The 12,309-nt window shown below is 40.7% G+C and overlaps 1 protein-coding gene across 1 annotated transcript; it reads left to right on the plus strand.

Annotated features, from left to right (window-relative positions):
• Positions 1-11,458: 11,458 nt before the first annotated feature.
• Positions 11,459-12,097, plus strand: LOC128481365 (uncharacterized). Its single transcript, XM_053458362.1, has one exon. It carries the CDS (start codon positions 11,459-11,461, stop codon positions 12,095-12,097), a length of 639 nt encoding a protein of 212 aa, XP_053314337.1.
• Positions 12,098-12,309: the final 212 nt, after the last annotated feature.

Consider the following 12,309-nt stretch of genomic DNA (forward strand, 5'->3'; position numbering starts at 1 on the left):
ATATTTTATTGATTTATGAAAAAAACTAATTGATTCAAGACTATTCTAGCAGCATAAGTACCGTAATTTCCATTTTATAGTACATAGTTCAGCATTGTAGTAATATAGTTAATTTTAAGAACAAACCCTAAATGGCCTCTTTCTTAACCTAAGGGAACATACTGATTTCACAGATGGTCATCTGCCAGCCATTAACATGTATTATGTTATACTGTAGAGCTGCTAGCAGGGGATACGATGGAAACACATTGTTTACCATGTTAGTATCTGTGCTACGCTACATCTAGTTAAAGCTGCCAAATTAAGTTTAGCTCTTCTAGTCTGTTATAAATAAGGGTTTTCTCATTTTAAGGCTGTAATAGGTATATTTTCTATATTTCTGATACAGTGTCACGAACTGGGTAAACAGATCTGATAGGAGCCCAGGTGCAGGGGTTACCAGGGGTTCTGTCTCTACCCCACGAAGCATGATGACTTGGGGATTGTTACAGACAGGCGCAAGAAGCAACCCACAGGCAAAATACGGTGATATAATCTGTATTGCAGACAATGATATTGACAACAAATACAGGTGGTAAGTCTGTAGGCATGTAGCCCTCTGGATGGGGCGCGCGGCAGGTAGCCCTCTGGATGGGATGCATGCCAGGTAGCACTCTGAGTGGGGCACACGGCAGGTAGCCTTCTGAGTGGGGCGCACGGCAGGTAACCCTCTGAGTGGGGCGCACGACAGGTGGCCCTCTGAGTGGGACGCATGAAAGGTAGCCCTCTGAGTGGGGCACAAGGCAGGTAAGCCCACTTGGCAGGGCTCAAAGCAGGAACAAGTGAGGATCAGGTACTCCGGAAGCCAAATAGCAAGTCAGGAATCAGGTACATAGGGCCAGAGCAAAACGGTCCACCATCTTCAATGCAAAGGCCCTGACTGAAGGGCTGGGCAGGTTTGTATAGGCAGGCTGATCAGGTAACAGAGTGCAGCTGAACATGGAAATCAGGTTTGGGTGCTTCAGAGTGGGAAGGGTGTCCACTAGTGGTTGCTAAAGGAAACGAGCAGCACAAGGTTGTGTGTATTCCAGGCTGCGAAGGGTGGAACATGACATACAGTTGCTAGGAGGTCCAAATGACATCACACCCAACCTGTAAAGAGGTTTTCTTGTTTTTGCTACTTTCTCTTTCATCACTCTTCTCCTGATCTCCTTCTCTCTTTGTTTATATATTTCATCTCTCACTTTATGCTTATCCAGTCTCTTTTGTCGCCTTTCTCCCTTTTCCATCTTTCTCTGTCTTTTTTCTTTCATTTCACTCCTTTCTTTCTTCTCTCTCCCCTATATCTTCTCTCTTTTTTTGTCTCTATCCTTTATCCTCTTTCACTCTCATCTCCTCTCATTTATTTTATTTCTCTCCTCTGTTCATCCTTCTCTTTTCTCCTCTATTCATCTAATGTCTCTGTTCTTTTCTTTGTCTATTTGTCTCTCTCATCTTTCTTCACTCATCTCTCTTCACCCTTCATTTATTTTTTCCTTTCTCTCTCTCTCGTTTCTCTCCTTGCATTTCTCTGTACTAAACCAAAAATTGTCCCCACTAAAACCACACCCAAGGCCACACACCCTAACAATTCTACCGCCCCAAACCAAGCCCCGCAAAGAGTGTCTAGGAGACAGCTCCAGGGCCGGACTGGCCCACCGGGATACCGGGAAATTTCCCGGTGGGCCGGAAGGTCCGTGGGCTGGGCAGCCATGAAGACAGCCGCTGAGCTGCCCCCCAGGCTGCCCGAAATCTAATCAAAGCGGCCGGCATCAGCACCCAGCAGCCGTGTGCGATGGCCGTCTAGTGATGGGAGCAGTGTGAGGGGTGAAAGCTCCGCCCCCTCGCACTGACCTTTCACCCCTCACGCTGCTCCCATCACTATGCAGCCATCAGATTGCTGGGAATGTAATCTGAACGGCCGGTGCGTGCTGATGCCGGCGGCCGCCTCTGCTTTAATACTTTTTTTTTTACTTTATATGGCAAGCCGATCCAGCTTACCATATAAATAAAAAAAAAGTGTTAAAGTAGCTCCGGCCGGCGGCATCAGCACGCACCGGCCGTTTAGATTACATTCCCAGCAGTCTGATGGCTGCATAGTGATGGGAGCAGCGTGAGGTGGAAGCTCCGCCCCCTCGCGCTCAGACTGCTGCAGCACCGGATGTCAGGTCAGTGGCATCCTGTCAGCATAGAGGAGATCAGTGTGCAGCTACCAGGAAGTCAAGAGAAGTAGAAGGTGAGTAAAATAATGTATTTTTTGTACTGTATGTTTTTTGTATTTGTTAAAAACAAAAAAAATCGGCATGTGTGTGTATGTAAGTGTGTCCCCCTATATGCCACTCTGCCTCCAGAAATGCCTTATACCCCCCTATATGCCACTCTGTCCCATGATATGCCTTTTAACCCCCTATATGCCAGAGTTGCATATAGGGGTATAAGGCATTTCTGGATGCAGAGTGACATATAGGGGGTCAAAAGGCATATCTGGAGGCAGAGTGGCATAAAGGGAGTTAAAAGGGATGTCATGGGGCAGAGGGGCATATAGGAGGGTATTAAGCATATTGGGGAGGGAGAGTGGCATATAGGGGGCATAAGGCTTTTCTGTAGGCAGAGTGCCCCATGATATGCCTTTTAACCCCCTTTATGCCACTCTGCCTCCAGAAATGCCTTATACCCCCCTATATGCCACTCTGTCCCATGATATGCCTTTTAACCCCCTAGTGGCATATAGGAGGTTAGAAGGCATATCATGGGACAGAGTGGCATATAGGGGGTATAAGGCATTTCTGGATGCAGAGTGACATATAGGGGGTCAAAAGGCATATCTGGAGGTGGAGTGGCAAAAAGGGGGTTAAAAGGCATATCACGGGGCAGAGGGGCATATAGGAGGGTTGAGGCATATCAGGGAGGCAGAGTGGCATATGGGGGGTATAAGGCATTTCTGGAGGCAGAGTGGCATATAGGGGGTTAGAAGGCATATCAGGGGGCAGAGGTGCATAACTCGGGGGTAGGTTGTCAAATGAAAGGAAATAAAAACCAAACATGTCTCAATCATATTTATTAAATATGGAAAAAAATAGTATACATGAATTAATAAAGAAATAAAAGTTTCTTACCAGAATATCGTGAAGAATAATGTGATCACTGTTTTGTTCCACTGAATAAAATGGAACTCTTTCATCTAAAAATGTTCGCAGTAGTAAATGTTTTGATCCCATTATGTGTAATGTATTTCATTTATTAGGGCCTTTTAACACTTTTGCTTTCTGGCATTTTAATACAAATAATGAGATAAAAAGAATGGCGAATAGTGTGAGTCGGGTGTGTATAAGGGGTGCATGTGGGTATAAGAGCTTCACCGTGAGATAAACTATATGGGGCTGGTCTCCAAATTTTTCCAGGGCTGCTTTTCAGTCCCAGTCCGGCCCTGGACAGCTCAAATAACGTTGGCAACCGTAACAAGAATGAAACTCTTTCACTCAACTTTTCTTAGCTTATAAACCATCAGTATGGAGCAGTAAATATACAATGGTCTGATAAAACAGGCTAAAGTTCATTGTATTATTAGTTAAGGTGCATATATAAAATAGTACAAGAGAACAATTTAATATCTGCGACAACAGAGGCCATTGTGAAATAATTTTGTAAACTTAAATTTCAGGGGCATGATCTAAAACCACTAAATGGACACCAATGCCTCATTTTGTTTCTTAGGATTAATGAATCAAACATTGCATCATTGCAGGCAGTACCACCAGGTGTACACATGTCCTCACTACTTTCACTCCTAGAGGGAAAGGTTCAGGGCTGACCTCTGCAGGCATCTGTGTAGCATGATAGTACGGTAGTCTGTTAACCAGAAAAACATAAACACTCTGCAGAGTGAAGAAATGCTCTTTGAGAGAGAATGGGTGAATGACTGTATAAGTGAGTGAATGACTGTTAAGGGGAAGAAATGGGATGGGCAGGCTGTTTAAAAGGAGGGGTGTCAGAGGCAGGTGGTTTCAGGGACAGAGATGGCACAGGCTGTTCAGGGGCAAAGGTGGCACATGTAGGTTATATATGGGGTAAAGATTGCACAGGCAGGCTGTTTAGGAGCAGAGATGGCACAGGCAGCCTGTTTAGGGGACAAGGATGGCAGAGATAAGCTGCTTGGGGGGCAAACATGGCACATATATGTTTGGGGGAACAGATGGCACAGACACGCTGTTTGGGGGCACAGGTGGCAGTGTGGGACATGTTGCTTGTGAAGTCTAGGTATACCCCTGGTGTGGGGTATGGGTACATGAGCTCGACCACACAATAAAATATATGGGGCTATTTTCAGTATAGTTATAGATCATCCACATAGCATCAAAAGTGTTAACAAATATGCCACAGTCATAAAATATGGACTGCTGTTAATAACAAAATGCTAATGATACATATGGTGCCCTAAATCCATTCCATGCAGACCAATCCAAACCTTGCATAACCGATTTCAACCATTTGCTTCCGCTGAAGCAACATATTTTTCATCCTCTGTTATACCTTAAAAATATGAATTGTGTGAAAATAACACCCACACACCTCTTGTGACAGAACATTCAGTTCTTATATAGAAATGCTCATTCAAAGGTACATTTAGCTGGTATTCCACAGTCATTACAGAATAGTACATTTTAAAGATCTCTTACAGGGTTTTATTATATAACAAGGGGACTAGCTTCAATTTATTCAACAGACCTGTCATTTTTTCCTCTTTTTTTCCTTAAAATGCTGAGTCAGAATAGAAGCTATCGTGTTAGTAAAGCAACATGATGACTTCGTTTGCAAAGGGAAACAAGCAGAATGTTACTTTGGGAGGTCAATTCCTTAAATCACTGATTGTGCGGCACCTTAAAAAATATATTTCCTTTATCCACTATACTTCCTTACAAGATAAGTAAGGATGATTACTAAATTTAAAGCTATCTAGGACATTTGTACTTGGGGAAACGCTAGGACATTGATCATTTCACTGGTATGTCACAGAAACTGAGATCAATCATTTATATCATAGTTGTATAATTAATTATGCTTATTCTTTTGTGTGATATAAACATATTTTGGCGTGTGTTTACTTTATCAGGGTAGATACATTTTAAAAGTTCTTGAAATAAGTCCACATGGGTCACTCCACATTGGAACAAGTAGTGGGCTTCAGTCAAGAGTTAAAATGGTCACTGTCAGAGCATATAATTTCCAGGCAATGCAAGTATTAGTGAGGCAAACCATACATGCAAAGCTACATACTGAGGTTTTACATAAAAATACTTCCTAAATTAAATGTCTAAAATACTTCCTAAAAGCAATGTTTTTCATTGGAGAATGAATGTTGATATTATATTATATTTGCTTTGTTGTATACATAATTGTTTAAAGCTTTAAACAAAAACCCTGGTACATGCCAATTATTATTATTATTATTATTTGTTTGTAGCACCATCATATTTTTAATGTCTTCCTTGGTCCAGCTTATCACAAATTTCAGGCTTTGTGATTATCTCCATTGTAATTCATGATCTACATCATAGGGTTCAAATTCAAGATCTTGAGGGCCTTCTGAATTTTGTGTATCTTAAATTTAATAACTACATAACCATTTTGATTGACTGTAGATTTCTTTTTGTTTTAGTAACTGTATATTTTAGCCAGAAGTTATCCAATTCTGGGGAAATTACTACCAGTGAATATACTTAAGAATGCATACCTAGATAATAATAATAATCAGTAAAGATCTGCAAAAATAGAATAGAACCATATACCTCTTACAGTTCTGTAGCATTGCTCCCATTCATATTAGGTACCTTCTAGAAGACAAGTGCTTTTTTTTACTAATGAAAAGCATGGACACCCAGAAAGTCAAAAGTTGCATTGAATTCTGGATATTTTTGTTTGATGTAATAGATACATTTAAATACATAAAGGGATTTAACAAACGACATAAGGGAAGTTTATTTTGAAGGAAGAGAACTGATAGAACAAGAGGTTATAAACTAAAACTAGAGGGGTGAGAGACTTACTGTAGGTGTAACATAAGGAAATGTTATTTTACTGAGAGGGTGATAGGTAAGTGGAAGAGCCTCCCAGCAGAAGTAATAGAGTCGAATACAGTGAGGAAATTTAAACATGCATAGGGTAAACATATGATTATTGTGGAGCAACAATCTGGAGCAGTACCAAGAAGTTTGTTTAAAAGTCTCTCTAATCTGGTTTTTGGTGCCATCCTGTCACGCTCTTCCCAGGCTGTGGAGCTGCATGCCTTTTGTTTCCCTGTCTTGTGGTCCATTTCTGGATTCCTGTATGTTCTGTCCTGAATCTCTGATTCCTTGATTCCAGTCTTGCTCTTTGCTTCAGCTCTGTTTCCTGTATAAGGTGTGCCCCACCCGTGTGTTCTGTTTGTCTCAGTCTGCAGTCTACAGGTATATCTCTCTGATATGTGTTTAGATTTCCTGTATGGTTTGTTTAGTACCTCTGTATGCAGGGTTTAGTGTTAGGACCCACCGTAAATTGGAGTACTTTGGCGTAGTGGTGGGTTTAGCATACTATGGCCATAAGATGTGATGGAATCTCCAATTGTTATCTTGTAGTCATAGGCTAGTCCTGTTTGGTCCTATGGTTTTTGTGTATTCTTGTCATGAGTTGCCTGATCAGTCTTGTCAGCTCTGTGCTTTGTTGACCTGTCTTGAATCCCCGGTAGAGGGGTGTCCTGTTTTTTATCCCCGGTGGAGGGGTGTCCTGTTTTGTATTCCCCCGTAGAGGGGTGTCCTGTTTTGTAATCCCCGTAGAGGGGTGTCCTGTTTTGTAATCCCCGTAGAGGGGTGTCCTGTTTTGTAATCCCCGGTAGAGGGGTGTCCTGTCTTGTAATCCCCGGTAGAGGGGTGTCCTGTCCTGTTCATGTCGGATCTTGAGTATTCCTTGTCTTGTTCCTTGTTGTGCCCTGTATCATGTATATCTTGTCTGGTTATGCTCTTTGCTCTGTCACCCTTGCTTGCTATGTTTCTCCTATACTCTTCCATACTCTCAGCCTGCAGCATCCTGCACATGATTCCAGTGCTATGTCTCATGCCTGCTCCAGGGTGCCTGCAGGATATCTCCAGGTTCTGTCATCATCTGCTGCTATGTCAGGGCGCTGGTATGTGGCTGCACAACCCTAGATGCCCATCGGGAGAGTGTTGTCGCCCTGCACCAGGCCCTCCAACTCCGCTACTGCACCGTAACTCCTGAACACAATCTTTGGGTGCTCTGGGTCTTTACAGTTGTCTGTATGGATCTGGTTCCTGACACATCCAGTGCTTTATGAACCCCTACCACTGATGATAGATTTTTTTTGTTTAGGCTAGCCAGTCCATTCTTATTCTAAACATCATTTTGGTCTATAACAGTGCCAAGGTTGTGGATGTTGTTGTCCACTGATGGAGGACTGTCCTTCTGGCCACCGCCATAACACATAGTTGGCCACGGTTACCCCTATAATCACCTCTGACAAACCCCAAGATCGCCAGCTTGGGTGTAATGTGTATCAAGGGAATGTTCAGCTCCCTACAGTAGGCCAGCACTATGCTCCAGGGAGTTGTGAGCACTGCCACAAACAATGCAAATCGGTGCCACCAACAGCTATGACATAATTACTTAATACGCCATGCTTTGGTAGTTTCTGTTACAGCATTGTTTTTCCCACTGCATTTACTCAGGTCCATGGTCTTGTTGTTTGTTGGATGGAAACTTGTATTGGAAAGTAGTTGCACTACTAATTTATATAGAATGCTTGGTTCATAACATGTCTCAGTCTGCACTTATCATACAGACTAACTATGTGAAATGTTAATTATCTTATATCTTTATTAATTCCATTCATTGTACCAATTTGAAAACAAGACACTGTGGTATTGCCAAATTAAACAAGCTTACAAAGCATTATGCTGATATCTTTCATTATTTGAGTAATTATAAGACATTTTCATATATAAAAAATCTTATGAGAAAAGAACTTGGTTTAAATAATTGTACCTGAAGCTCTATTTATTTTAAAAAATCTCTGTAAAGCAGGAAAACTAGAACTTTTGAACCTAAAATATAATTTATAAGCAGGGATATATCCATGTATTATTGCAGCTGTCTTGAATACTTTAGAAGTAGGAAAAATATACGGTTAAATGTCACCAATATTACTTACGCCGTTCTCCCTTCCAGATACATAGTGAGACTAAGCATATGTTTAATTATGATGTGTATGGTTATATTATGTGTTAAATATATTATATATTATATGGGAACTCCCACCAATGTCACGGGACCGCCCGCTGACATCAGTGGGCAGTCCTGGCCGCATCCCGCAAGGGAAGGCTCCGGGTAGCTGGAGCCCAGAAGTTCCCTCGTATGGTTATATACAGTATATATGTTATAGTACATTACTGTTTACTGTTGACCACCACATGGTAAATACTGTGCTTCTAAGAAAAACAGGTTTTGCCCTGCACAACACGATCTAATTAACAGCTATTTACATGTCATTATATTGTTAAATTGTTTGGTTAAAACTGCAAAAAAAAACATTTTCAGACCATAACATACATCGCTGCTGTTCTTACATACATATTCATAAAAACTATTTGCTATAAAGAACAGTTAATGTTTTGTCTTATAGTTAGATTATTGATTCAGGATATGTAATAAAATATTTTTATTATGTCTGCATATATGTATATTTAACTTAATGGTATAAATTGTTCTTCGCAGCCCAGTATTAATTACATTGAATACTGTTTGGCAAGGAACAAAAACCAGTCAAGGACATGTCATCCTAAGTATATGCTAAATATTTTAATGCTCAATTCTGATTTAGGGATCTGTCAGTTAATTATAGTTTTGACATTATCAGATGTGACATTCTATGCTAATGAACAGACCCTCAACGTCCTATAAAGAACTCTAACATTTTAAGTCATAGAAAGATAAGAGTGTTCCAATCAGAAATACAATTATACCTGAAGGATTAAATTCAGTAACATATCAGCAAAATTGCTAACCTATAATTTAACACTCACTAATCATAGGAAGGCACTTCAAGGACAAATGACAAGGTTATAATTTCCTAACGAAGGAAAAATCGACATGGAACGTTTTTATGAAAATGTATGAAAAAGATTCATGAAAAATGATAGACTATTAAGCCATAAACATCCTCATGAGGGACTAATTACTAGGCTTGGGCACCAGGGGGGTCTTCGTCTTCGTGCTCATCTTCGGCAAAAAATTCACGAATATTCGCCCGTTCCTGTCTTCTCTTTGGGCGAATATTCATGGATATTCTTCGTGTTCATTTTTCTTTGTTTTTTCCGGTTTTGCATAAGGGGTTAATGCGTACCGCAGCAGCTCTGGCTCCAGTTGTTTAAATGTCCGTATGAGCAACTCTATTGGTCGCCAACAGGGGGCTCGTCTGCCATCAACCAATGACGAGCCCCCTGCTGGCAACCAATAGAGTCACTCGTACAGACTTTTAAACTCCTGGTGCCGTAACTTGCCCGGGAGAGACCACTGGTCTCCCTGCTCTATCAGTTAAATGTCCGTACAAGCGACTTTATTGGTCATTCGTACGGACTTAAGGGTGCAAGTGAGCCTGTTGGTCGCTTGCACGGCCCTTTAACCTATGGATTAACCTAGCGAAAATCCATAGGTATGCTGTCAGGAGTTAAAAAGGCCATGCAAGTGAGCCTATTGGTCACCTGCAGGGTAGGCTAGATGGGGAAGGGACCAGGGAAATTAGTAGACAAAGACGATCACGAAGATTCTTCATGTTGTGTGTCTTCGTCTACGTTTTACTGCCGCTATCTTCTCTTCTTCATGTCTTCAGGAACGAGCACAAGTCTACTAATTACTGTGAAGATGACCTTCCCTGGACTTTATTTGGAGAATTAGGGAAACAGCCATATTTGACAAATAAAGACAAGGAAATTACCAGCACTGACACCAAGTAAATTGTGATTGAGTCCAGACACCAGCATATTTGCTTTGTAGCCTTCATCCTCTTAGTGCTTACAAACTGTTTTTCCAGTTTTTCCTGGAGGAGGCAAGTCATTTACCCTCATCTTGGTTTGAGTTCCTCATTAAAAGTTAATTGAATAATACATATAAAGGCTACCTTATTTCTTATCACAGATATGGTATTCTATACACTATGTCAAGTAAGCTTGTGTGTTTGGGCCAAAATACAGCTTTAAAGCCCCATGATTACTAAATGTATATATTTGCAGGTTTAGATTTGAATGCTGGTAAACTATTGTTCTTCTTAAATCAAGCCTGATTATACCAATAGCTGTTCATGTTAAAATATGAAATTATATTAAGTTCAGGAAACATCCTGGCTTCCATAAATGACTTGGCATTGAAAGAAACATTTTCCCCTTAATCTTTTCCTTAATAAATCTTTAGCATTCCCCAGTCATTAAAATGCAGTATGGATGTATCATTCGTGGAGCATAAAGTGCAGTGTAAATGGAGCATTTTGACATTTTCACTTTGAATCTGTGAGCCTACCCCATACTAAGAAAAATATTTATGATCCCTCCTACAGCTGCTCTGAATGAGCCAAGATATATATGGCATCAGATCTCTCTAATACCATTAAATTAATTGGCCTTTCTTTAAAAAGGGGTACTCGGAGGGTTAGCCAAATGTAAAAGCCTAATGTGCCCAGGCAATCTGCAACCTGCCCATACATCTGTGAAGCAGAACCAGTTAAAGGAGAGGCTGCAGCATTGCCCACGGTTTTCTGATTGTTCAGCTGATGAGGTTGTTTACCTTGGAACCTAAAAGTATTCTGCTCGATAAGTTGGCAGGATCTTGATTCCCTTAAGAGAAAGTTAAAAGATTCAGATGTTTCTACTTTCATTACCACTATACGGCTTAAAATAGTAAAGAGAACATGAATTGATTTTCTAGTAGGGATTTTTCTTTTATATTTGTAACTTTCTTTTTATGCTTATTGTGGGTATAATATTTCTCCTTTTTTGTCATTTTAATGTCTGTGAATGCACCATAGAAATTCTGATATTTTCAGCCAATGTCCCACCAAATATTTATATCCATTTGTCATAAACTACCTACTGAATTATTACCACTTTTGTCCAATATACATACTGTAGCATTCGCCAAAATGCAGTTTTTTTCCATCCAGCCAGGTCAGAAATGACTGCATCTCATCTAATATTTGGAACTGCAACAACAGAAGCTATTCAACTCTTTGCAGTCATTTCTGGACACATATGATACCAGCTACATGAGAGGATCAGGAAAAACAAAGACGTGGCTGACAAAGGTGGAAAAAGAAAGTGCCTGTACTTTTTATAAATGGTGTATATATCCTGAGGTAGTAACATTCTCAACTTGAATATTATTCCAAGTGAAAGCATTTATGATGATGCCCAGCGTAAAGAAACCTTTCAAGATGGTGCCTAGTGTAAAGAAACCTTTCACGGTGATGCTCAGTGTAAAGAAACCTTTCAAGATGATGCTCAGTGTAAAGAAACCTTTCATGATGGTGCTCAGTGTAAAGAAACCTTTCATGATGGTGCCCAGTGTAAAGAAACCTTTCATGATGGTGCCCAGTGTAAAGAAACCTTTCATGATGGTGCCCAGTGTAAAGAAACCTTTCACGGTGATGCTCAGTGTAAAGAAACCTTTCAAGATGGTGCCCAGTGTAAAGAAACCTTTCACAGTGATGCTCAGTGTAAAGAAACCTTTCAAGATGATGCTCAGTGTAAAGAAACCTTTCATGATGGTGCCCAGTGTAAAGAAACCTTTCATGATGGTGCCCAGTGTAAAGAAACCTTTCATGATGGTGCCTAGTGTAAAGAAACCTTTCACGGTGATGCTCAGTGTAAAGAAACCTTTCAAGATGATGCTCAGTGTAAAGAAACCTTTCATGATGGTGCCTAGTGTAAAGAAACCTTTCATGATGGTGCCTAGTGTAAAGAAACCTTTCATGATGGTGCCCAGTGTAAAGAAACCTTTCATGATGGTGCCCAGTGTAAAGAAACCTTTTCATGATGGTGCCTAGTGTAAAGAAACCTTTCACGGTGATGCTCAGTGTAAAGAAACCTTTCAAGATGATGCTCAGTGTAAAGAAACCTTTCATGATGGTGCCCAGTGTAAAGAAACCTTTCACGGTGATGCTCAGTGTAAAGAAACCTTTCAAGATGGTGCCCAGTGTAAAGAAACCTTTCATGATGGTGCCCAGTGTAAAGAAACCTTTCACGGTGATGCTCAGTG

The sequence above is a fragment of the Spea bombifrons genome, chromosome 1 (genome assembly GCF_027358695.1).
Source record: "Spea bombifrons isolate aSpeBom1 chromosome 1, aSpeBom1.2.pri, whole genome shotgun sequence".
Classification (NCBI taxonomy): domain Eukaryota; kingdom Metazoa; phylum Chordata; class Amphibia; order Anura; family Pelobatidae; genus Spea; species Spea bombifrons.

What these genes read in the sequence shown, in the direction of transcription:
- LOC128481365 (XM_053458362.1), top strand. Translation starts at nt 11,459, where the DNA reads ATGCCCAGCGTAAAGAAACCTTTCAAGATGGTGCCTAGTGTAAAGAAA.